Source organism: Cherax quadricarinatus, chromosome 39 (genome assembly GCF_038502225.1).
Source record: "Cherax quadricarinatus isolate ZL_2023a chromosome 39, ASM3850222v1, whole genome shotgun sequence".
Classification (NCBI taxonomy): Eukaryota; Metazoa; Arthropoda; class Malacostraca; order Decapoda; family Parastacidae; genus Cherax; species Cherax quadricarinatus.
In genome coordinates this window covers 19,671,805-19,699,525 of record NC_091330.1, presented here as the reverse complement: position 1 = coordinate 19,699,525, position 27,721 = coordinate 19,671,805, and the positions used below count along the sequence as shown (strand labels likewise).

The 27,721-nt window shown below is 39.5% G+C and overlaps 1 protein-coding gene across 9 annotated transcripts in view; it reads left to right on the top strand.

Moving 5' to 3' along the window:
* hppy (MAP4K3-like protein hppy) overlaps positions 1-27,721 on the top strand; it is a 344,184-nt gene that overhangs the window by 82,096 nt on the left and 234,367 nt on the right. For all 9 annotated transcript variants that reach the window (XM_070092488.1, XM_070092484.1, XM_070092486.1 and 6 more), the window contains exons 6-8: positions 1,227-1,436; positions 6,429-6,578; positions 7,524-7,617. In XM_070092488.1, the coding sequence (XP_069948589.1) occupies positions 1,227-1,436; positions 6,429-6,578; positions 7,524-7,617 (454 nt within the window). The remainder of the gene's footprint in view (positions 1-1,226; positions 1,437-6,428; positions 6,579-7,523; positions 7,618-27,721) is intronic.

Genomic DNA, 27,721 nt, shown 5'->3' with positions numbered 1-27,721 from the left:
AATGGGAAGTACAATGCCTGCACTTTAAAGGAGGGGTTTGGGATATTGGCAGTTTGGAGGGATATGTTGTGTATCTTTATATGTGTATGCATATGTGTATGTGTATGTGTATGTGTATGTATGTGTATGTATGTATATGTGTATGTATGTGTATGTGTATGTATGTGTATGTGTATGTATGTGTATGTGTATGTATGTGTATGTGTGTGTGTATATATATATATATATATATATATATATATATATATATATATATATATATATAATATATATATATATATAATATATATATATATATTGTAGGTAGTAGGTTGGTAGACAGCAACCGCCCAGGGAGGTACTACCGTCCTGCCAAGTGAGTGTAAAACGAAAGCCTGTAATTGTTTTACATGATGGTAGGATTGCTGGTGTCTTTTGTCTGTCTCATAAATATGCAAGATTACAGGTAAGTCTTGCTACTTCTACTTACACTTAGGTCACACTACACATACATGTACAAGCATATATATACACACCCCTCTGGGTTTTCTTCTATTTTCTTTCTAATTCTTGTTCTTGTTTATTTCCTCTTATCTCCATGGGGAAGTGGAACAGAATTCTTCCTCTGTAAGCCATGCGTGTCGTAAGAGGCGACTAAAATGCCGGGAGCAAGGGGCTAGTAACCCCTTCTCCTGCATATATTACTAAATTTAAAAGGAGAAACTTTCAGTTTTTTCTTTTGGGCCACCCCACCTCAGTGGGATACGGCCGTTACGTTGAAAGAAGAATATATATAATATATATATATATATATATATATATATATATATATATATATATATATATATATATATATATATATAAATTATATGTAAATATATATTTATATATATGGAGAGATATGTTGTGTATCTTTATACGTATATGCTTCTAAACTGTTGTATTCTGAGCACCTCTGCAAAAACAGTGATAATGTGTGAGTGTGGTGAAAGTGTTGAATGATGATGAAAGCATTTTCTTTTTGGGGATTTTCTTTCTTTTTTTGGGTCACCCTGCCTCGGTGGGAGACGACCGACTTGTTGAAAAAAAAAAAAATATGTTTCCATAGACAGGGATATCATATCTCAAAGCTAAAAATTTCTAAATACTTTATATTTGTAAAGTGATAAACAAGAGTGTGTTGCTCTGTGCTTTATCCATTTTTGTGGGAGAAATCAAAGATATTAGACATGCTATTTCTTTTTCAGGTTGCAGCAGTAGAAAGAAAAGGTGGTTATAATCAGCTATGTGACATTTGGGCAGTTGGAATAACAGCCATTGAGTTGGCAGAGCTTCAGCCACCTATGTTCGATCTACATCCTATGCGAGCGCTTTTTCTCATGTCTAAAAGTGGGTTCAAGCCTCCAACCCTAAAAGATAAATCCAAGTGGACTCAAAATTTTCATCATTTTGTAAAGGTAAGCTAATATATAAATAAAAAAGATAATTTTGTGAAGCAAGCAGATATGTCATGGCCTCTCTTAACATGGAAACCATTATTGACTGGTTACGATCGCTCCACCATCCTCTTTTTTTTTTTTTCTTAACCTGTTTCTTTACTGTGACTTCTTCTTTTGTGGGCTAAGCAAACCATTGTATGGAATTGTTCAGTAATTTTCTTTTAGTTCTCTTTCTGAGGTCTTTAACACTAGAAGCCGTTTGAATTGTTTGGGGAAAATTTATCATAAGGACAACTGTGTAGGAAGAAGTACTATATGAAGAGTGAACAAGGCATTACAAGTGAAGATTGATATTGTGTATTCAAAATAACTAGAAATAAAATTTATAAATTTACATTTATTTGCTTTGTATTGCAAAGGAAAGTCTATGGATATGTGTAAGAAAAAATATTGTACAAATAAAGAATGGATATTTTTAATGAATCATGATAACTTTATTTACTGTTACTGTTATAGCGCTTATTATTGTTTTGTTGAAGATTTTTAAGGTGGGAGTTCAAATGATATTTTTAAGTGTTTATTTCATTCACACAAATATCAGTGAGAGCTGAATTCTTGTTCAGAAAAAAATAATTTTCCTTTATAATTTTTTTTTTCTCCAGCAAGTCAGCCGTCTCCCATCAAGGCAGGGTGACCCATAAAGAAAGAAAATCCCCCAAAGGAAAATACTTGCATCATCATTCATCACTTTCACCTCACTTACACATAATCACTGCCTTTGCAGAGGCGCCCAGATAAACAGTTTAGAAGCATATATAAAAATATATAACATACCCCTCTAAACTGTCAATATCCCAAACCCGTCCTTTAAAGTGCAGGCATTGTACGTATTTCCCATTTCCAGTACTGAAGTCCGGCTATATAAAAATAACCGGTTTCGCTAAATCACTTCACTAAATATTACCCTACTCACACTCCAACAGCTCATCAGGTCCCAAAAACCATTCATCTCCATTCACTCCTATCTAACATGTTCACACATGCTTGCTGGAAGTCCAAGGCCCTCGCTCACAAAACCTACTTTACCCCTTCCCTCCAACCTTTTCTAGGATGACCCCTACCCCACGTTCCTTCCCCTACAGATTTATAAGCTCTCCATGTTATTCTACTTTGATCCATTCTCTCTAAATGACCAAACCATCTCAACAACCCCTCTTCAGCCCTCTGACTAATACTTTTAGTAACTCCAAACCTCCTCCTAATTTCCACACTCCGAATTCTCTGCATAATGTTTACACCACACGTTGCCCTTAGACAGGACATCTCCACTGCCTTCAGCTGCCTCGTCACATTTCATACATTCCCTTCTTTGCCTGCATGGATAACATTTTTTGTCTCCACTTATACCTCAACACACCACTCGCCTTTATTCCTTCATCAATTCTTTGGTTAACCTCATCCTTCATAAACCCATCCGCTGAAAAGTCAACTCCCAAATATATGAAAACATTCACTTCTTCCATACTCCCTCTCTCCAATGTGATATCCAATTTTTCTTTTATCTAAATCATTTGATACCCTCATCATCTTACTCTTTTCTATGTTCACTTTGAACTTTCTACCTTTACACACCCTCCCAAACTCGTCCACTAACCTTTCCAACTTTTCTTTAGAATCTCCCATAGGCACAGTAGCATCAGCAAAAAGTAACTGCATCAACTCCCATTTTGTATTTGATTCCCCCTAATTTAATCTCACCCCTCTCCCCAACACCCTAGCATTTACTTCTTTTACAACCCCATCTATAAATATATTAAACAACCTTGGTGACATTACACATCCCTGTCTAAGACCTACTTTTTCCGGGAAGTAATTTCCTTCTCTCCTACACACCCTAACCTGAGCCTCACTATCCTCATTAAAGCTCTTTACAGCATTTATTAACTTAATACCTATTCCATGTACTTGCAACATCTGCCACACTGCTCCCATATCCACTCTATCATATGCCTTTTCTAAATCCATAAATGCAATGAAAACTTCCCTACCTTCATCTAAATACTGTTCACATATTTTCATCAATGTAAAGACTTGATCTACACATCCCCTACCAAATCTAAGGCCTCCTTGCTCATCTGCAGTCGTCCTCTCTGTCTTACCTTTAATTCTTTCAGTAATAACCCTACCGTACTCTTTTCCAGGTATACTCAGTAAACTTATTCCCCTATAATTTTTACAGTCTCTTTTGTCTTTCTTCTCTTTATATAGAGGAACCGTACATGCTCTCTGCCAATCACTAGGTCCCCTCCCCTCTTTCATACATTTATCAAACAAAAATACCAACCACTCCAACACTATATACCCTGCAGCTTTAGACATTTCTGTCATGATCCTGTCAGTTTCAGCTTCTTTACCCCCTTTCATTCTACGTAATGCCTCATGCACCTCCTGCACACTCACATCCTGCTCTTCTTCACTCCTAAAAGATGTTGTACCTCCCTGGCCAGTGCATGAAATTACCGCTTCCTTTTCTTCATCGACATTTAAAAGTTCCTCAAAATATTCCCACCATCTACCCAGTACCTCCAGCTCCTACTCTACTAACTCCCCTACTTTGTTTTTAACTGACAAATCCATTCGTTCCCTAGGCTTTCTTAACTTGTTTATCTCCAAAAATTTTTCTTATTTTCATCAAAATTTCTTGCAATGCCTCTCGCATTCTATCATCTGCTCTTCTTTTGCACTCTCTCACCACTCTCTTCACCTTTCTTTTACTCTCCATATACTCTGCTCTTCGTATAACACTTCTACTTTGTTAAAATCTCTCATAAGCTACCTTTTTCTCTTTTATCACACCCTTTACTTCATCATTCCACCAATCACTCCTCTTTCCTGCTGACCTCCCTCCTATAGTCACAGATTTCTGCCCCACATTCTAATGCTGCATTTTTAAAACTATTCCAACCTTCTTCAATGCCCCTCCCCCCCCTTCCCCACTACTCATACTTGCTCTAGCCCACCTTTCTTCCAGTAGTTGCTTATACCTCACCCCAACTTCATCCTCCCTTAATTTATACACCTTCCCATCTACCTCTTACTCTAACTGTAGCTACAACTAAATAATGATCTGATATATCAGTTGCCCCACTATAAACAGGTACATCCTGGAGCCTACCCATCAACCTTTTATCCACCAATACATAATCTAACAAACTACTTTCATTATGTGCTATATCTTACCTTGTATATTTATTTATCCTCTTTATCATAAAATATGTATTACTTATTACCAAACCTCTTTCTATACATAGCTCGATTAAAGGCTCCGCATTTTCATTTACCCCTGGAACCCCAAATTTACTTATTACTCCCTCCACATTTTTACCCACTTTAGCATTGAGATCCCCAACCACAAGTACTCTGTACTGTCTCACTTGGTTCAAAACTCCCCATGCACTTGCTCAACATTTCCCAGAATCTCTCTCACTCTCTCCTCTACACTTGTCTTTTATACAGGTGCATAAACACTTACTATAACCTACTTTTCACATCCAGCCTTATTTTACTCCCTATAATCCTTGAATTTATACATTTATATTCCCACTTTTCCTGCCATAACTTATCCTTCAACATTATTGCTACTCCTTCTTTAACTCTAACTCTGTTTGAAACCCCTGACCTAATCCCATTTATGTATCCCCACTGAAACTATGCCACCTCTTCAGCTTTGTTTCACTTAAAGCCAGAACATCCAGCTTCTTCTCATTCATAACACCCACAATCATTTCTTTCTTATCATTCGCACAAGATCCACTCACATTCAAACATCCCACTTTGACGGTTTTCTTCTAATTCTTTTTATTAGGCTATATGGGAAAAGGCGTTACTAGCCCATTGTTCCCGGCATTATAGTTGACTTTTACAACACATATGGCTTACGGAGGAAAGATTCTTATTCAACTTTCCCATGGATATGAAAGGAAAAGCAATAAGAACAAGAACTATAAAGATAAAATCAAAGAAACTCAGATGAGTGTGTATACATAAACGTGTATATGAATGTGTAGCATGACCTAAGCGTTAGTAAAAGTAGGAGGCCCTACCTGAAGTCTTTCATGTTTTTTAGCCATAAAAAAAGATACAAGCAATCATACCATCTGTAAAACAAATACAGGCTTCCTTTTTACACTCACAGTAGTACCTCCCAGGATGGTTGCTGTCTACCAACCTTCTTTCTTTCAACACACCGGCCGTATCCCACCGAGGCAGGGTGGCCCAAAAGGAAAAACAAAAGCTTCTCCTTTTACATTTAGTAATATATACAGGAGAAGGGGTTACTAGACCCTTGCTCCTGGCATTTTAGTCGCCTCTTACAACACGCATGGCTTACGGAGGAAGAATTCTGTTCCACTTCCCCATGGAGATAAGAGGAAATAAACAAGAACAAGAATTACCAAGAAAATAGAAGAAAACCCAGAGGGGTGTGTGTATATACGCTTGTACATGTATGTGTAGTGTGACCTAAGTGTAAGTAGAAGTAGCAAGACGTACCTGAAACCTTGCATGTTTATGAGACAGAAAAATGGACACCAGCACTCCTACCATCATGTAAAGCAATTACTGGCTTTCGTTTTACACTCACTTGGCAGGACTGTAGTACCTCCCTGGGTGGTTACTGTCTACCAACCTACTACCTATAACTACCTATAAATATCAGATAAAATTAGATTTGGCAATAAAATAATTTGTGAGGCATCAGTTTTTGCACTCGCATAGTAAAATTCAGGACCTTTTAAAAGGGAAGAAAGAGGAGAGTCGTTACCCTAGATCCTCTAAGGCATAAACAACTTTTTAGGTTGATCTTTAGTCAAGATACTTCATGAAAACACTTTGTTCTCCTTTCTTTTTCTTAACTTTTTCCTTCATTTTATTAATCTTTGTTCAAGCTGAGAATAAAAGATATTGATATGATGGTTATCATGATTAATTGATGTTCTTTATTTTTTTTAGCTGGCTTTAACAAAAAACCCCAAGAGAAGGCCAACAGCCGATAAATTACTTCTACATCCTTTTGTAGCTGCAGATCTTCCCAAATGGTTGGCAGTGGAGTTGTTACAAAAGGCTCACAATCCTCAGCATTCATTCCCACCTGAGCTGGAGGTAAGAAATTGTATAGTTGTTTCATGCTCTTGACTCTTAAGAAAAGTTTATTAGGCATAAGGATTTTACAGGAAAATAATATACAGTTCATGTAAGAATGTAGTTTACCTGGAGAGAGTTCCGGGGGTCAACGCCCCTGCGGCCCGGTCTGTGTAGGTAAATCTTTTTTTTTTTTAACACACCTGTCTCCCGCTGAAGTAGGGTGACCAAAAGAAGAAGAAACACTTTCACCATCACACTCTCCAACGCTGTTTTGCTAAAGTCATAACAATACCACAGTTCAGATACCATTCCAAACTGCAAATATACCCACCCCTCCTTCAGAATGCAAGCACTGCTTCTAATCTTCAGGCCTTAAGTTCAGCTTACCATTTTCCCCAAATCCCTTCATAAATGTTACCTTGCTCATACTCCCAGAGCACGCCAAGTCATAAAAACCACTTGCCTCCACTCGCTCCTATTTAACATGTTTATACACACGTCATCCTGTTTTGTTTATACCCTGTAAATGTCCAACCCACCTCAGCAACCCCTCCCGAGCCCTCTGGATAATACTTTTAGTAACTCTGCACCTCTTCCTAATTTCTTGTGCTAGATTAAAAGATAAAGTTATAGTCAGGAAAGAGTACTGTTTAGTTTTACGTTATTGAGCAGTACCAGCATTAATTGAAACTCTCATATAATTGAGAGCAACATACTGATACTGTACATATTACTGAGGTAAGAAAATGTCAATATAAAGGTGTGACCTGCTATTTTCAGTTGTAGTTAATGAGAAAAATTAGTTAAAACAGTACCAAGTTGTTGATAATATATTCAGTCATGTAATTCCATAATAATTTTATTATTATTTTAGAAAATTATTATTAATGTGCAAACACTTGGATTTCTATAAGTTTATTTAATAATTTTTATATAATAAGTTAATGCTTTTACTATTATTAGATGGATGAAGAAGGAGCTGTTACTAATGTTCCTCAGAGAATAACCTCAAGAACACCAACGCGACCCAAACAAAGAACCAAGTCAGAACTACACAGTAAGCTACTCTCTCTTCTCTTTAATGTTTAGGTTTAGATTTTTACTGATAATGTGTACAGTAAACCCTTGGCATTCATAAAAGGTGTGCTTAACAAAAAATATGAGTAGAAGGATGTAAATTTAGTGGAAAATAGGTTTGATCCTTTCACTGTTGCAACCCCTGCTCGCAAACTTGCTCTAAGTGTCAAGAAATTTAAAAAAAAATTATTTTTTTCTTATGAAATGATAGAGAATCTTTTTCCGATGGTAATGAAACCAAAAGTACAAAATTTGATGGAAAACTTAGGGAATTGCACTCTTGTAAAGTTAGCAGTCTCAGCGATATTTATGCATCGGCGATTTCGCCCACTTTGAGCCCTACTTTGGGCCAGTTCCATTATTCCAGTTGCCTATATTCATAACTTTTTCGCTAACACTCCTTTTGTTCTATCAGTTGAGTGCAAGAAACTGCCCATTTACCTATTTCAACTACCCAGTAAAGTGATCAGAAACTGGTAATTTGGCAAATTTCATACAAAATTCAAGAAAGGCTAATTTCAAAATAGGGTCCAGGATAAACAATGCAAACATTCCTAGCACTAAAATAACATTTTTTCTGTTCATTAGTCATATCTCCAGGCCCCTCATATATTACTCTTGCTTTCCATTTTGAATTTTTATTCACACAAAAAATAGAGTATTTACTGTTATGCAGACTACTGCATTACTGTAAAAATGGCATAAATATTATCAGCACATTTGTTAAAGCATATTAGACTCACCAGTTGATGTGTATTGGACACGTGATGTGATTTGTTTACTCATAAGAACATAAGAAAGAAGGAACACTGCAACAGGCCTACTGACCCATGCGTTTCAGGTACATGCCCCCCCTTTCCCCGGATTAGACCAATGACCCCACCCCCCCCCCGATTAGCCTAGTCTGGTCACCTCCACTCAAGGAAGGAGCACTGCACCAGACCCAGCAGCACAAGCTAGTCAGGTCCAACTCACACCCACCCACACCCACTCATGTATTTATCTAACCTATTTTTAAAACTACACAACGTTTTAGCCTGAATAACTGTACTCGGGAGTTTGTTCCACTCATCCACAACTCTATTACTAAACCAGTGCTTTCCTATATCCTTCCTGAATCTGAATTTTTCCAACTTGAAACCATTGCTGCGAGTCCTGTCTTGGCTGGAAATTTTCAGCACGCTATTTACATCCCCTTTATTTAATCCTGTTTTCCATTTATACACCTCGATCATATCCCCCCTAATTCTACGCCTTTTGAGAGAGTGCAGATTCAGGGCCCTCAGTCTATCCTCATAGGGAAGATTTCTGATACATGGGATCATCTTTGTCATCATCCTCTGTACATTTTCCAGAGCATTTATATCCATTCTGTAATACGGTGACCAGAACTGAGCAGCATAGTCTAAATGAACATTGTCAAAAATCGAACATTTCCACTACTTTGAGCTCACTTTTAAGCTACTCTTGTTCTGTAAACCAATCAAAATCATCTCTATTTCTGTATATCTTCCATTCTATCAAATGAGACCAAGAAAATGAGAATATAACAATAAATACCATACAAAAATACACCGCAAAGTCGCTGTTTTAAACCAAAAACACGATTGCAGTTTTTTCTCATGCACTGCATGCTGCAGGTTTTTTTTTTCTGTGCACACTGACCACTCAGACCCATTCTCTCATATGTAGGCCTACCAGCTTTCTCCTGCAAGATTGGAAGCTGCTTGAATTTTGGTTTAGTATTACATAACCGACACTGGCTTCGAAGCCGTAAAATTAAAGGACTGATAATGAAAGGGTTAATGACCAAGGTGTGCAGAGGATCCCACTTCTTTAATCCTTGAACTGTCCGAATGTAGATATACAATTTTACTGCTAGTGCTCCGAATATTAAAAAAAATAAGTTTTTAAAACAGAGGGCAATTTTCTGTTTGTAATAAGACCAAAAACAAAAAAATTATTCCCAGTGCTTATTTAGATACAAGGCAGCAAAGTTGGCATTGGATGCTCACCTGATGGCAACATGGAGGCCTGCCATTTGCAGAAATGTTGCTAATTTAACTTTTTTTTTTTTTTTAGTTTATGTATTTTTTATGTTTTATGTTCTGATAATTGCAATTTATAGTAGATCTTGTGATATTATAGCCAGTCTTTGTTCTTACATAAATATTAGGTATGGATGTAGTAGTGAAACAGTCACAGACACATTGACAGGTGAACATGTTCACCTGCCTTGGTCATATACTATTGTCTAGAAATATATACAAATTATTTATAGGTCCCAGCAATGTTTCTTTTAGAAGTGCTGGAGTATATGAAATTTGTTGAAGCAGTGTCAGACAGAGTGGCACTCTAAATTGTTGATGGTGCAGTCACTCAACATTGCTGTACCATCAGCACTGCCCCCAGTGAGCCTTGGCATGTTTTCTGTTTGTTCTCACTGTTCCACACACAAGCATGACTGTCTCTTGTCTATGTTTGTGTCTGCCTATTTCTGTCTGTCTACCTGTCTCTCTGTCTGCCTCTCTCTGCCTCTGTCTCTCTCCACTTGTTTCCCTCTCTGTCTCAAAGAGAGAGCCATTCATGAACCTGATCGTAAGCTAGACTTTCGAACAGGTCTTAAACAAGTTGCAGAATTGTCACATCTTCACAAGTGGAAACATACAACTGTTTCCAAAATGTGTTTTATTCACCACAGTAATGGTGAACAGCACTTTGGCTTTTTTGGGTTATCCTAGGTAACTTATACTATGTATGATAACTGTGCATAAATAAACTTACTTAGTCCTTAATTCTGTTCAAGGGACCCCTGTCATTCAAGCAATTATGTTTGCTTTGTATATATTTCTTGAAGCACAGGCATCCCTTGAACAGAATCGAAGACTAAGTTTATTTAGGTACAGGTACACATAAGTACAGTCATACAGTGTAAATTACCTAGGATAATCCAAAAAAAAAGTCTAAATGCTATACTGTGACTGTGCACACTGAGTGCTAAGACCCATTCTATACTGCCTAGGCCTATCAGGCCTCTAATGCCAAATATAAAGGCAGGAAAAATAAAACATTGATCTTCATTTTGAATGCTAGTAGTAAGAACATAGATCTATATTTGGACAGTTAAAGGGTTAAACCTTCAAGGAGTACTAGGATAGGCTTAGCCCTGAAATCTTATCATTTCACTAATTATTTTTTAACAAATTTAGTTTTCTGTTATGTGTTTCAGGATGTTATACTGTATGGACATAGGTAAAAAGGCACTGCTTGTGGCATCATGTATTTTTTTTTTTTTTTTTTTTTTTTTTTTTTTAGTAGAGACGAGCTTGAGAAATATGGGGAAAGTGTATAATAGATGCAGCGAAAAGTAGGGGTGCCATGGGCATAATTTGTGGTTCAAGATTATCCAGGCTACTACTAGTACAGTGGTCCCTCAATAATCGTCCAGCCTGAAAGTATTCCATTTCGGAAATAGTCCTGTTTTTTCGTTTAAATATTGGCTCGCAAATGGTCCATTAACTCGCTAATCGTTCTTCGTCCGGGACGGGTACTCACGCTCTGAGCCGCCTGGGCCTGCCTTCCCAGTCAGTGTGCCATTGTTTACCAGTGAGTGACGGTCCCCTCACATGCTCCTACGAAATATTTCATAATATTCCATTGATTTTAGTGCTTGCAAGTGCTAAATAAGCTACCATGGCTGCAAAGAAAGTTTCTAGTGCCAGCCCTTTGGTAAAGAATGTGAGAAACACACAATTTATGAAAAAGTTTGTAGAAAAATACAAACATGGTGGTGGTAGAGTGGAAGCAGTTGTGATAGTGGTTGATGAACATAAGAACGTAAGAACATAAGAAATAAGAAAGGAGGATCACTGCAGCAGGCCTGTTGGCCCATGCTCGGCAGGTTCTTTACAATTCATCCCACTAACGAAACATTTTCCCAACCCAGTCCTCAATGCTACCCAAGAAATAAGCTCTGATAACTCTATCCACTCATTTGGGACTTTTTCATAAATTATGTGTTTCTCACATTCTTTACCAAAGGGCTGGCACTAGAAGCTTTCTTTGGTGGTAGTGATGGTGGTAGAAGGTAGTAGTGATGGTGGTAACAGTTGTAATAGTGGTAGAAGGTCGTAGTGATGGTGGTAGAGGGTTCCTTCTTTAGTGATTCAGCGATTCTACCAACTCCTCCAATGTTGTTGGAGTTATATAGGGCTACAGAAAACACCGCCGCCTCACCACCATTATGGACGGCTTATACTCAGTGGCCCTTATATACCCAACAAAAACACAACACAACACCTCTCGTGACATACGTAATGACTTATTTTATTCATTCTAGAGTATATTCCATGTTTCTATGTTATTAATATTGTTTATTATGTCATATTAGTTGAATTGTGATAGATAAATAAGCCATAGAGTTGATATTAGTGTCATATTCTCCAACAATAAACTTGCCATCCCTCCCTCACACAAACAAATAGCCAGTAAGAACATAATGGAAGAACACTGTAGGTCTACTGGCCCATACAAGGCAGGTCCTTATCAAAATGACCTCTACCCAAAGCTACCCAAGAATTTACTCCCGTACCCAATGACACAAATCAAACTCAGCTCCTCCAACTCATATATTTGTCCATTCTCTTCTTAAAGCTACCCAAGGCCCTAGCCTCGATCACCCTACTGGTAAGTGTGATGTTAAATAAGAACTTAAGAAAGTAGGAACACTGGAACAGGCCTGCTGGCCCATACTAGGCCGGTTCTTCACAAATCCAACCCACTAACAGAACAAATGCTACCCAAGCAATAAACTCAGGTGCAAGTCCGACTCAAATCCAACCCCTTTCATTCGTGTATTTATCCAACCTAAATTTGAAACTACCCAAGCCATAGCTTTTAGAAAATTGGAAAGGAGGAACACTGCAATAAGCCTGTTGGCCCATACTAGGCCGATCCTTCACAAAATCCAACCCACTAACAGAACAGATGCTACCCAGGCAATAAGCTCAGGTGCAAGTCTGACTCAAATCCAACCCCTCTCACTCGTGTATTTTTTTTTTTTTTTTTTTTCCAACAAGTCGGCCGTCTCCCACCGAGGCAAGGTGACCCAAAAAAGAAAGAAAATACTTTCATCATCATTCAACACTTTCACCACACTCGCACATTATCACTGTTTTTGCAGAGGTGCTCAGAATACAACAGTTTAGAAGCATACGCATATGAAGATACACAACATATCCCTCCAAACTGCCAATATCCCAAACCCCTCCTTTAAAGTGCAGGCATTGTACTTCCCATTTCCAGGACTCAAGTCCGACTATATGAAAATAACCGGTTTCCCTGAATCCCTTCACTAAATATTACCCTGCTCACACTCCAACAGATCGTCAGGTCCCAAGTACCATTCGTCTCCATTCACTCCTATCTAACATGCTCACGCACGCTTGCTGGAAGTCCAAGCCCCTTGCCCACAAAACCTCCTTTACCCCCTCTCTCCAACCCTTTCGAGGACGACCCCTACCCCGCCTTCCTTCCCCTATAGATTTATATGCTTTCCATGAACATTAAAATGGTATGAAATACCGACAGATTGTTAGGTAAGACACATATGCAACAGTTTAGGTATCTTTACGTAATAAAGATACCTAACTGTTGCATATGTGTCTTACCTAACATATGCTTTCCATGTCATTCTACTTTGATCCATTCTCTCTAAATGACCAAACCACCTCAACAACCCCTCTTCTGCCCTCTGACTAATACTTTTATTAACTCCACACCTTTTCCTAATTTCCACACTCCGAATTTTCTACATAATATTTACACCACACATTGCCCTTAAACAGGACATCTCCACTGCCTCCAACCGTCTCCTCGCTGCTGCATTTACCACCCAAGCTTCACACCCATATAAGAGTGTTGGTACTACTATACTTTCATACATTCCCTTCTTTGCCTCCATAGATAACGTTTTTTGACTCCACATATACCTCAACACACCACTCACCTTTTTTCCCTCATCAATTCTATGATTAACCTCATCCTTCATAAATCCATCCACCAACACGTCAACTCCCAAGTATCTGAAAACATTCACTTCTTCCATACTCCTCCTCCCCAATTTGATATCCAATTTTACTTTATCTAAATCATTTGACACCCTCATCACCTTACTCTTTTCTATGTTCACTTTCAACTTTCTACCTTTACATACATTCCCAAACTCATCCACTAACCTTTGCAATTTTTCTTTAGAATCTTGTGTATTTATCCAACCTAAATTTGAAACTACCCAATGTTTTAGCTTCGATCATCCTACTAGGCAGACCGTTCCACTCATCAACTACCCCTATTACCAATGTTCATTTATACATTTTATTAGTGCCCTAGAGTCCTTATGGAGGGGGATTCCCCTTCCAAATAACCTCTCTTCCCTCTCTCCTCCTCCCTGTCTTCCATTCATCAACAAAAGCCTTCAATAAAGGTAGCTGTCATGTTGAATGTTCATTCTTTTGTGCATGTAAATCTATCTTTTAGGTAAAAAAAAAATTGTTGTTGATACTTCTGGGTGTCTGGAACGAATTAATTGGATTTACATTATTTCTTATGGGGAAAATTGATCGAAAATCGTCCATTTCGATAATAGTCCCACTTTCAGGAACGGATTATGGACGATTATTGAGGGACCACTGTAGATATCAGAAATATTGCCAGAACAAGTGTAGATGTTAAAAAAAAAAAAATAGATTTCTACCTCTTGTTAAGTCCCAGGTAAACCAAGCTGTGATGGGTCACCAACAGCAACAGCCAAATTATACAAGCAGTATGTTAACAGAGAAAACTGATACCAGGCCAGACTGTGATAATAGGAAAAGTCTTGAAACTAATCATGTCACTCATGATCCTACAAATTGTTTGAAGGTTAGGCCTAAAATGGCAGATAAGTGTAAATTTGAAAGCTCAATGATTTTTACTTATATATACCTAGTAGTTTACTGAGTATACCAGGAAAAGTATACGGTAGGGTTATAATTGAAAGAATTAGAGGTAAGAGAGAATGTAGGATTGCGGATGAGCAGGGAGGCTTCAGAGTGGGTAGGGGATGTGTAGATCAAGTGTTTACATTGAAGCATATATGTGAACAGTATTTAGATAAAGGTAGGGAAGTTTTTATTGCATTTATGGATTTAGAAAAGGCATATGATAGAGTGGATAGAGGAGCAATGTGACAGATGTTGCAAGTATATGGAATAGGTGGTAAGTTACTAAATGCTAAGAGTTTTTATGAGGATAGTGAGGCTCAGGTTAGGGTGTGTAGAAGAGAGGGAGATTACTTCCCGGTAAAAGTAGGTCTTAGACAGGGATGTGTAATGTCACCATGGTTGTTTAATATATTTATAGATGGGGTTGTAAAAGAAGTAAATGCTAGGGTGTTCGGAAGAGGGGTGGGATTAAATTATGGGGAATCAAATTCAAAATGGGAATTGACAGTTACTTTTTGCTGATGATACTGTGCTTATGGGAGATTCTAAAGAAAAATTGCAAAGGTTAGTGGATGAGTTTGGGAATGTGTGTAAAGGTAGAAAGTTGAAAGTGAACATAGAAAAGAGTAAGGTGATGAGGGTATCAAATGATTTAGATAAAGAAAAATTGGATATCAAATAGGGGAGGAGGAATATGGAAGAAGTGAATGTTTTCAGATACTTGGGAGTTGACGTGTCAGCGGATGGATTTATGAAGGATGAGGTTAATCATAGAATTGATGAGGGAAAAAAGGTGAGTGGTGTGTTGAGGTATATGTGGAGTCAAAAAACGTTATCTATGGAGGCAAAGAAGGGAATGTATGAAAGTATAATAGTGCCAACACTTACATGGATGTGAAGCTTGGGTGGTAAATGCAACAGCAAGGAGACGGTTGGAGGCAGTGGAGATGTCCTGTCTAAGGGCAATGTGTGGTGTAAATATTACGCAGAAAATTCGGAGTGTGGAAATTAGGAGAAGGTGTGGAGTTAATAAAAGCATTAGTCAGAGGGCAGAAGAGGGGTTGTCGAGGTGGTTTGGTCATTTAGAGAGAATGGATCAAAGTAGAATGACATGGAAAGCATATAAATCTATAGGGGAAGGAAGAAGGGGTAGGGGTCGTCTTCGAAAGGGTTGGAGAGAGGGGGTAAAGGAGGTTTTGTGGGCAAGGGGCTTGGACTTCCAGCAAGCGTGCGTGAGCATGTTAGATAGGAGTGAATGGAGACGAATGGTACTTGGGACCTGACGATCTGTTGGAGTGTGAGCAGGGTAATATTTAGTGAAGGGATTCAGGGAAATGGTTATTTTCATATAGTCGGACTCGAGTCCTGGAAATGGGAAGTACAATGTCTGCACTTTAAAGGAGGGGTTTGGGATATTGGCAGTTTGGAGGGATATGTTGTGTATCTTTATACGTATATGCTTCTGAACTGTTGTATTCTGAGCACCTCTGCAAAAACAGTGATAATGTGTGAGTGTGGTGAAAGTGTTGAATGATGATGAAAGTATTTTCTTTTTGGGGATTTTCTTTCTTTTTTGGGTCACCCTGCCTCGGTGGGAGACGGCCGACTTGTTGAAAAAAAAAAAAATACCTAGTACCAGAATTAACAGTGAAAAGATTATTTGGGAAAATATATATATTTAATTGGAGATTTCTTGAATCTCTGCTGTGAAATGGGAAGTGGAATAAGAAACTTTCCTCCGTAAGCCATGCGTGTAAAAGTCAATTAAAATGCCGGGAACAGTGGGCTAGTAACCTCTTTTCCTGCACAGATTACTGAAAGGAAGAAGAAGAAAATTGTCAAAGTGGGAAGTCTGAATGTGGGTGGATGTTGTGTGAATGATAGAGATGATTGTGGATGCTATGAATGAGAAGAAGCTGGATGTCCTGGTTTTAAGTGAAACAAAGCTGAAGGGGGTAGGAGAGTTTCAGTGGAGAGAAGTAAATGGGATTAGGTCAGGGGTTTCAAACAGAGTTAGAGCTAAAGAAGGACTAGCAATAATGTTGAAGGATAAGCTATGGCAGGAAAAGAGGGAGTATAAATGTATTAATTCAGGGATTATGTGGAGTAAAATAAAGGTTGGATGTGAAAAGTGGATTATAGTAAGCATATACAGTGGAACCTTGACTTACGAGTTTAATCCGTTCCAGGAGATAGCTCGTAACTCAATTTACTCGTATATCAAATTAAATTTCCTCATTTAAATTACTTGAAAAGCCATTAATCCGTTCCTGAACTCTGGAGAGCCAAGAAAAAAATACTTGAATATGATGCTATTATCAACTATACAGCTTAGTTGTCTATCACAATTCATCTAATATGACATAATAAACAATATAATTAACACAGAAACATGATATATACTCTAGAATTAATAAAGTAGGCCATAATACAGTAGCAGAGGCAGCGGCGAATATGTCCGCCATTTCCTTCGTGTATATACTGAGAGTATGTAGATGAATGGTTCAGAGAACTGACATGTTGATAAAGTAGACACATGTGCAACTCTTGGGTATCTTTATTGAGGAAACGTTTCGCCACACAGTGGCTTCATCAGTTCAAACGTAGGAGAAACTTGAAGAACGTTTGGACTGATGAAGCCACTGTGTGGCGAAACATTTCCTCAATAAAGATACCCAAGAGTTGCACATGTGTCTAATTTATCATACTGAGAGTATCTTCCCGTGCTCTTATTGTAAGAGAAAACAGAGTATTTTTGAGGCTAACTGCAATAGATCACTATTTTTCTAAGGAAATCACTGAAAATATCGTATATTATCGATATTAATCCGTTCCTGAGAGCTCATCGAATACCGAAATTATCGAAAGGCGAATTAATTTTCCTTATAAGAAATAATGGAAATCGAATTAATCTGTGCAAGACACCCAAAAGTATGAAAAAAAAAATTTTACCACATGAAATATTAAGTTTAATGCACACAAACTGAAGAAGACATGCACAGTTTGTAGTACTCTACTAACAATAGAATACATGACACTTACCTTTAATGAAGATCTGGTGATGATTGATGGGATGGGAGGAGGGGAGAGTGTTGAAGTTGTTAATGTTTAAAAAGGGAATCCCCTTCCATTAGGACTTGAGGTAGCAAGTCCTTTTTCTGGGATTACTTCCCTTCTTCTTTTAATGCCACTAGGACCAGCTTGAGAGTCACTGGACCTCTGTCGCACAACAAATCTGCCCATAGAGCTCTGTACCTCCTGTTTCTTTAGGATTTGTCTAAAATGGGCCACAACATTGTCATTGTAATAGTCACCAGCACTGCTTGCAATAGCAATTCTCACCCTTTTTACCACAGGGTTGGCACTAGAAGCTTTCTTGGGGCCCATGGTGACTTATTTTGCAGAAACAAGCACCAAAAACACTGTGATAATATGGAATGTACCGAATGTTTCCTTAGATGCGAGCACACTGGCATGCTTGTAAACACTGGCACGCACGGAGCAGTTCAGGCCACACGTGGACACATCTCGGACGAATCGCATGTGGAGGGTTTTTTAACAAGTGGCAAGGCAAAATTTTTGCATTAAAATGTATCGAATACCGGATTTATCGGATACCGATGCCATCGAATACCGGGGGACCACTGTACTACAGAATGTAAAGAAATAATAAACTGTTTATATATAGTGTATATGTACTTATACATTGAACATAACTGATACAATTTGTTTTGTTTAATCACTGAACATAACTGATACGGTATCTCCTGCGAGCTGCTTCTCTCTCAATCACGTCAGCAGCAACTTCTCCATCTTTTCATGGACAGAGGTTCGCAGCTTAGATGTTATTGTAACGCCCTTGGCTGGCACTATAGCCGTTAACGAATCCTGCTGCTTTAGTATCGTACATATAGTAAATTACAGTGGACCCCCCGCATACCGCACACATCGCATACCGTACAATCCGCATACCGCTCGTTTTTTTCGCAAAAATTTTGCCTCGCATACCACCCAAAAACCCGCTCACCGCTCTTCGTCCGAGACGCGTCCAATGTGCAGCCTGAGCCACGCTCACATGTTCCGCCGGTGACATTGTTTACCAGCCAGCCTCCGCGGTAACATCCAAGCATACAATCGGAAGATTTCGTATTATTACAGTGTTTTTGGTGATTTTTTCTGGAAAATAAGTGACCATGGGCCCCAAGAAAGCTTCTAGTGCCAACCCTACAGCAATAAGGGTGAGAATTACTATAGAGATGAAGAAAAAGATCATTGATAAGTATGAAAGTGGAGTGCGTGTCTCCGAGCTGGCCAGGTTGTATAATAAACCCCCAATCAACCATTGCTACTATTGGTGGTACAGCTGCTGATGCTGCTGTACCACCATCAGCTGCTGCACTGTCAGCTGCTGCTGCTGTTGTACCACCGTCAGCTGCTGCTGCTGCTGTAGTACCGTCTGCTGCTGCTGTAGCATCATCTGCTGCTGCTGTAGCATCGTCTGCTGCTGCTGTAGCATCATCTGCTGCTGCTGTAGCATCGTCTGCTGCTGCTGTAGCATCGTCTGTTACTGCTGTAGCATCGTCTGTTGCTGCTGTAGCATCGTCTGCTGCTGCTGTAGCATCGTCTGTTGCTGCTGTAGCATCGTCTGTTGCTGCTGTAGCATCGTCTGCTGCTGTTGTACCATGTCAGCTGCTGCTGCTGCTGCTGTAGCACCGTTGTTGGTGTGGCTTATTGAGAATACCAAGAAACAATTAACCCCAGAGGATTTGCCACCCAGGATACCCCAAAAAAGTCAGTGTCATCGAAGACTGTCTAACTTATTTCCATTGGGGTCCTTAATCTTGTCTCCCAGGATGCAGCCCACACCAGTCGACTAACACCCAGGTGAACAGGGAAAAATGCCTGGAACTAGTGCTCATATTGGTGAATTTAAAGCCAGCAAAGGTTGGTTTGAGAGATTTAAGAATTGTAGTAACATACACAGTGTGATAAGGCCTGTTCTGGAAGAAAATGCCAAACAGGACCTACAGTACTCAGGAGGAAAAGGCACTCCCAGGACACAGTGTCTCATCAGTCATTGCTGCATCTTCAATAAAGGTAAGTGTCATTTATTCTTCATTTAGTAGAGTAGTACATGCACAATATATATTGTGCATGTACTACTCTACTATTGTGCATGTATCCTTCTCTTTGTGTGTAGGAAAATGTATATTTCATGTGGTAAAGTTTTTTTTTCATACTTTTGGGTGTCTTGCACGGATTAATTTGATTTCCATTATTTCTTATGGGGAAAATTCATTCGCATACCGAACATTTCGCATAACAATCAGCCCTCTTGCACGGATTAAAGTCGCTATGCGGGGGTCCACTGTATTATTATTATTATTGTTATAATCAAGGGGAAGCTCTAAACCCGGAGGATTATACAGTGCCTGAGGGGGGGGGATGTGGAAAGCACTAAGGCTTAATTCTGGGAACTGGAGCACAGACCCAATTCCCTAAATCAAGAACCTCTTGCCAACATCAAGGAACCTTCCTTTAGGGGTACATATAGTAGATGTACTGCGCTGGTATTGTCTAGCTAAATATACAACTCGTGCACCTTGCATATGTTTATCTATGATTTCATGCATTAATTCCATGGAAATCATTATCTTTTTCTTCTCAGCACTGTCCTTTACACTTATTTTCTTAGGACCCATGGTTAGAAAAGTGAAATTTGGCAAAATGACTCTCAAAATTGTAAGCAAATCAGGAGAGAACTGCTTCGACCGCGATGTAAACATCAGCTGCTCCAACTAGCGGCAGGATTCTGAATTATTATTAAGTACGTATTATGTACATTATTACAGTGGACCCCCGCATAACGATTTTAATCCGTGCAAGAGGGGTAATTGTTATGTGAAATAATCGGTATGTGAATGAATTTTCCCCATAAGAAATAATGGAAATAAAATTAATCCGTGCAAGACACCCAAAAGTATGAAAAAAAAAATTTTTTACCACATGAAATATACATTTTCCTACACACAAAGAGAAGGATACATGCACAATAGTAGAGTAGTACATGCACAGTATATATTGTGCATGTACTAGTCTACTAAATGAAGAATAAATGACACTTACCTTTATTGAAGATGCAGCAATGACTGATGAGACACTGTGTCCTGGGAGTGCCTTTTCCTCCTGAGTACTGTAGGTCCTGTTTGGCATTTTCTTCCAGAACAGGCCTTATCACACTGTGTATGCCACTACGACTCTTAAATCTCTCAAACCAACCTTTGCTGGCTTTAAATTCACCAATATGAGCACTAGTTCCAGGCATTTTTCCCTGTTCACCTGGGTGTTAGTCGACTTGTGTGGGTTGCATCCTGGGAGACAAGATTAAGGACCCCAATGGAAATAAGTTAGACAGTCTTCAATGACACTGACTTTTTTGGGTTATCCTGGGTGGCAAATCCTCTGGGGTTAATTGTTTCTTGGTATTCTCAATAAGCCACACCAACAACGGTGCTACAGCAGCAGCAGCAGCTGACGGTGGTACAGCAGCAACAGACGATGCTACAGCAGCAGCAGACGATGCTACAGCAGCAGCAGACGATGCTACAGCAGCAACAGACGATGTTACAGCAGCAGCAGACGATGCTACAGCAGCAGCAGCAGCTGACGGTGGTACAGCAGCAACAGACGATGCTACAGCAGCAGCAGACGATGCTACAGCAGCAACAGACGATGTTACAGCAGCAGCAGCAGCAGCTGACGGTGGTACAGCAGCAACAGACGATGCTACAGCAGCAACAGACGATGTTACAGCAGCAGCAGCAGCAGCAGCTGACGGTGGTACAGCAGCAACAGACGATGCTACAGCAGCAACAGACGATGTTACAGCAGCAGCAGACGATGCTACAGCAGCAGCAGCAGCTGACAGTGCAGCAGCAGCTGTACCACCAATAGTAGCGATGGTTGATTGGGGTTTATTATACAACCTGGCCAGCTCGGAGACACGCACTCCACTTTCATACTTATCAATGATCTTTTTCTTCATCTCTATTGTAATTCTCACCCTTATTGCTGTAGGGTTGGCACTAGAAGCTTTCTTGGGGCCCATGGTCACTTATTTTCGAGAAAAAGCACCGAAAACACTGTAATAATACGAAATATTCTGATTGTATGCTTGGATGTTACCGCGGAGGCTGGCTGGTAAACAATGCCACCGGCGGAACATGTGAGCGTGGCTCAGCCCGCACATTGGACGCGTCTCGGACGAAAATCGGTGAGCGGGTTTTTAAGCGGTATGTGAGGCAAAATTTTTGCGATTAAAGCAAGCGGTATGCGGATTAATCGCTATGTGATGCCATCGTTATGCGGGGGTCCACTGTATTATTATTATTTTTTAATTATCACACTGGCCGATTCCCACCAAGGCAGGGTGGCCCGAAAAAGAAAAACTTTCACCATCATTCACTCCATCACTGTCTTGCCAGAAGGGTGCTTTACACTACAGTTTTTAAACTGCAACATTAACACCCCTCCTTCAGAGTGCAGGCACTGTACTTCCCATCTCCAGGACTCAAGTCCGGCCTGCCGGTTTCCCTGAATCCCTTCATAAATGTTACTTTGCTCACACTCCAACAGCACATCAATTATTAAAAACCATTTGTCTCCATTCACTCCTATCAAACACGCTCACGCATGCCTGCTGGAAGTCCAAGCCCCTCGCACACAAAACCTCCTGTACCCCCTCCCTCCAACCTTTCCTAGGCCGACCCCTACCCCGCCTTCCTTCCACTACAGCCTGATACACTCTTGAAGTCATTCTGTTTTGCTCCATTCTCTCTACATGTCTGAACCACCTCAACAACCCTTCCTCAGCCCTCTGGACAACAGTTTTGGTAATCCCGCACCTCCTCCTAACTTCCAAACTACGAATTCTCTGCATTATATTCACACCACACATTGCCCTCAGACATAACATCTCCACTGCCTCCAGCCTTCTCCTCGATGCAACATTCATCACCCATGCTTCACACCCATATGAGAGCGTTGGTAAAACTATACTCTCATACATTCCAATCTTTGCCTCCAAGGACAAAGTTCTTTGTCTCCACAGACTCCTAAGTGCACCACTCACTCTTTTTCCCTCATCAATTCTATGATTCACCTCATCTTTCATAGACCCATCCGCTGACACGTCCACTCCCAAATATCTGAATACGTTCACCTCCTCCATACTCTCTCCCTCCAATCTGATATCCAATCTTTCATCACCTAATCTTTTTGTTATCCTCATTACCTTACTCTTTCCTGTATTCACCTTTAATTTTCTTCTTTTACACACCCTACCAAAATCATCCACCAATCTCTGCAACTTCTCTTCAGAATCTCCCAAGAGCACAGTGTCATCAGCAAAGAGCAGCTGTGACAACTCCCACTTTGTGTGTGATTCTTTATCTTTTAACTCCACGCCTCTTGCCAAGACCCTCGCATTTACTTCTCTTACAACCCCATCTATAAATATATTAAACAACCACGGTGACATCACACATCCTTGTCTAAGGCCTACTTTTACTGGGAAAAAATTTCTCTCTTTCCTACATACTCTAACTTGAGCCTCACTATCCTCATAAAAACTCTTCACTGCTTTCAGTAACCTACCTCCTACACCATACACTTGCAACATCTGCCACATTGCCCCCCTATCCACCCTGTCATACGCCTTTTCCAAATCCATAAATGCCACAAAGACCTCTTTAGCCTTATCTAAATACTGTTCACTTATATGTTTCACTGTAAACACCTGGTCCACACACCCCCTACTGTTCCTAAAGCCTCCTTGTTCATCTGCTATTCTATTCTCCGTCTTACTCTTAATTCTTTCAATTATAACTCTACCATGCACTTTACCAGGTATACTCAACAGACTTATCCACCTATAATTTTTGCACTCTCTTTTATCCCCTTTGTCTTTATACAAAGGAACTATGCATGCTCTCTGCCAATCCCTAGGTACCTTACCCTCTTCCACACATTTATTAAATAATTGCACCAACCACTCCAAAACTATATCCCCACCTGCTTTTAACATTTCTATCTTTATCCCATCAATCCAGGCTGCCTTACCCCCTTTCATTTTACCTACTGCCTCACGAACTTCCCCACACTCACAACTGGCTCTTCCTCACTCCTACAAGATGTTATTCCTCCTTGCCCTGTACACGAAATCACAGCTTCCCTATCTTCATCAACATTTAACAATTCCTCAAAATATTCCCTCCATCTTCCCAATACCTCTAACTCTCCATTTAATAACTCTCCTCTCCTATTTTTAACTGACAAATCCATTTGTTCTCTAGGCTTTCTTAACTTGTTAATCTCACTCCAAAACTTTTTCTTATTTTCAACAAAATTTGTTGATACCATCTCACCCACTCTCTCATTTGCTCTCTTTTTACATTGCTTCACCACTCTCTTAACCTCTCTCTTTTTCCATATACTCTTCCCTCCTTGCATCACTTCTACTTTGTAAAAACTTCTCATATGCTAACTTTTTCTCCCTTACTACTCTCCTTACATCATCATTCCACTAATCGCTCCTCTTCCCTCCTGCACCCACTTTCCTGTAACCACAAACTTCTGCTGAACACTCTAACACTACATTTTTAAACCTACCCTATACCTCTTCTACCCCATTGCCTATGCTCTCATTAGCCCATCTATCCTCCAATAGCTGTTTATATCTTAACCTAACTCTTTTAGTTTATAAACCTTCACCTCTCTCTTCCCTGATGCTTCTATTCTCCTTGTATCCCATCTACCTTTTACTCTCAGTGTAGCTGCTACTAGAAAGTGATCTGATATATCTGTGGCCCCTCTATAAACATGTACATCCTGAAGTCTACTCAACAGTCTTTTATCTACCAATACATAATCCAACAAACTACTGTCATTTCACCATACATCATATCTTGTATACTTATTTATCCTCTTTTTCTTAAAATATGTATTACCTATAACTAAACCCCTTTCTATACAAAGTTCAATCAAAGGGCTCCCATTATCATTTACACCTGGCACCCCAAACTTACCAACCACACCCTCTCTAAAAGTTTCTCCTACTTTAGCATTCAGGTCCCCTACCACAATTACTCTCTCACTTGGTTCAAAGGCTCCTATACATTCACTTAACATCTCCCAAAATCTCTCTCTCTCCTCTGCATTCCTCTCTTCTCCAGGTGGATACACGCTGATTATGACCCACTTCTCGCATCCAACCTTTACTTTAATCCACATAATTCTTGAATTTACACATTCATATTCTCTTTTCTCCTTCCATAACTGATCATTTAACATTACTGCTACCCCTTCCTTTGTTCTAACTCTCTCAGATACTCCAGATTTAATCCCATTTATTTCCCCCCACTGAAACTCTCCTACCCCCTTCAGCTTTGTTTCGCTTAGGGCCAGGACATCCAACTTCTTTTCATTCATAACATCAGCAATCATCTGTTTCTTGTCATCCGCACTACATCCACGCACATATAAGCATCCCAGTTTTATAAAGTTTTTCTTCTTCTCTTTTTTAGTAAATGTCTACAGGAGAAGGGGTTACTAGCCCATTGCTCCCGGCATAATAATAATAATAATTACAACAACGAGAGCTTCAGAACGAAGTCAACTCAGTGCACTATTTACCTAGCTGTGGGAGCAGTTCTCTCCTGATTTGCTTACATTTTTGACAGTCATTTGGCCAAATTTTGCTTTTCATAACTCAAATGTTGGCTTGTAACTCAGAGCAAAAAATCAACCGATTGACGGCTCGTATCTCAAAAAAATTGTATGTTGGGGCACTCGTAAGTCAAGGTTCCACTGTATGCACCTGGAGAAGAGAGAAGTGTAGAGGAGAGAGACAGGTTTTGGGAATTGTTGAGTGTGTGGGGAGTTTTGAACCAAGTGTGAGAGTACTTGTGGTTGGGGATTTCAGTGCTAAAGTTGGTAAAAATGTTGTGGATGGAGTAGTAGGTTAATTTGGGGTGCCAGGGGTAAACGAAAATGGGGAGACTTTAATTGAGCTATGTGTAGAAAGAGGTTTGGTAATAAGTAATACATATTTTATGAAAAAGAGGATAAATATAGAAGGTATGATATAGCATGTAATGAAAGAATTTTGTTAGATTATATATTGGTGGATAAAAGGTTGATGGGTAGGCTTCAGGATGTACATGTTTATAGAGGGGCAACTGATACATCGGATCATTATTTAGTTGTAGCTACAGTTAGAGTAAGAGGTAGATGGGAGAAAAGGAAAATGGCAAAAACAAGTAAGAGAGGTGAAAGTGTATAAACTAAGGGAGGAGGAAGTTAGGGTGAGGTATAAGCAACTACTGGCAGAAAGGTGGGCTAGTACAAGTATGAGTAGTGGGGAACGGGGGGGGTTGAAGAAGGTTGGAATAGTTTTAAAAACGCAGTATTAGAATGAGGGGCAGAAGTTTGTGGCTATAGGAGGGAGGGTGCAGGAGGAAAAAGGAGTGATTAGTGGAATGATGAAGTAAAGGGTGTGATAAAAGAGAAAAAAGATAGATTATGAGAGGTTTTTGCAAAGCAGAAGTATTATAAGAAGAGCAGAGTATATGGAGATGAAAAGAAAGGTGAAGAGAGTGGTGAGAGTGTAAAAGGAGAGCAGATGATAGAGTGGGAGAGGCAATGTCAAGATATTTTGATGAAAATAAGAAAAAAATTTGGAGTGAGATAAAAAAGTTAAAGCCTAGAGAATGAATGAATTTGTCATTTAAAAACAGAGTAGGGGAGTTAATAGATGGGGAGCTGGAGGTATTGGGTAGATGGCAGGAATATTTTGAGGAACTTTTAAATGTGGATGAAGAAAGGGAGGTGGTAATTTCATGCACTGGCCAGGGAGATTTACCATCTTTTAGGAGTGAAGAAGAGCAGGATGTGAGTGTGGGGGTGCACGAGGCATTATGTAGAATGAAATGGGGTAAAGCAGCTGGAACTGATGGGATCATGACAGAAATGTTAAAAGCAGGGAGGGATATAGTGTTGGAGTGGTTGGTATTTTTGTTTTAATAAATGTATGAAAGAGGGGAAGGTACCTAGGGATTGGCAGAGAGCATATATAAGTCCTTTATATAAAGGGAAGGGGTACAAAAGAGATTGTAAAAATTAGAGGAATAAGTTTACTGAGCATACCAGGAAAAGTGTATGGTAGGGTTATTATTGAAATAATAAGAGGCAAGACAGAATGTAGGATTGCAGATGAGCAAGGAGGTTTTAGAGTGGGTAGGGGATATGTAGATCAAGTGTTTACATTAAAGCATATATGTGCAAGCGTGCATGAGCATGTTAGGAGTGAATGGAGACGAATGATACTTGGGACCTGACGATCTGTTGGAGTGTGAGCAGGGTAATATTTAGTGAAGGGATTCAGGGAAACCGGTTATTTTCATATAGTCGGACTTGAGTCCTGGAAATGGAAAGTAAAATGCCTGCACTTTAAAGGAGTGGTTTGGGATATTGGCAGTTTGGAGGGATATGTTGTGTATCTTTATACGTATATGCTTCTAAACTGTTGTATTCTGGGCACCTCTGCAAAAGCAGTGATAATGTGTGAGTGTGGTGAAAGTGTTGAATGATGATGAAAGTATTTTCTTTTTGGTGATTTTCTTTCTTTTTTGGGTCATCCTACCTCAGTGGGAGACGACCGACTTGTTGAAAAAAAAAAAAAAAATATATGTGAACAGTATTTAGATAAAGGTAGGGAAGTTTTCATTGCATTTATGGATTTAGTAAAGGCATATGATAGAGTGGATAGGGGAGCAATGTGGCAGAAGTTCCAAGTATATAGAATAGGTGGTAAGTTACTAAATGCTGTAGAGTTCTTATGAGGATAGTGAGGCTCAGGTTAGGGTGTGTAGAAGAGGGAGACTACTTCCTAGTAAAAGTAGGTCTTAGACAGGGATGTGTAATGTCACCATGGTTATTTAATATATTTATAGATGGGGTTGTAAAAGAAGTAAATGCTAGGGTGTTGGGGAGAGGGGTGGGATTGAATTATAGGGAATCAAATACAAAATGGGAATTGACACA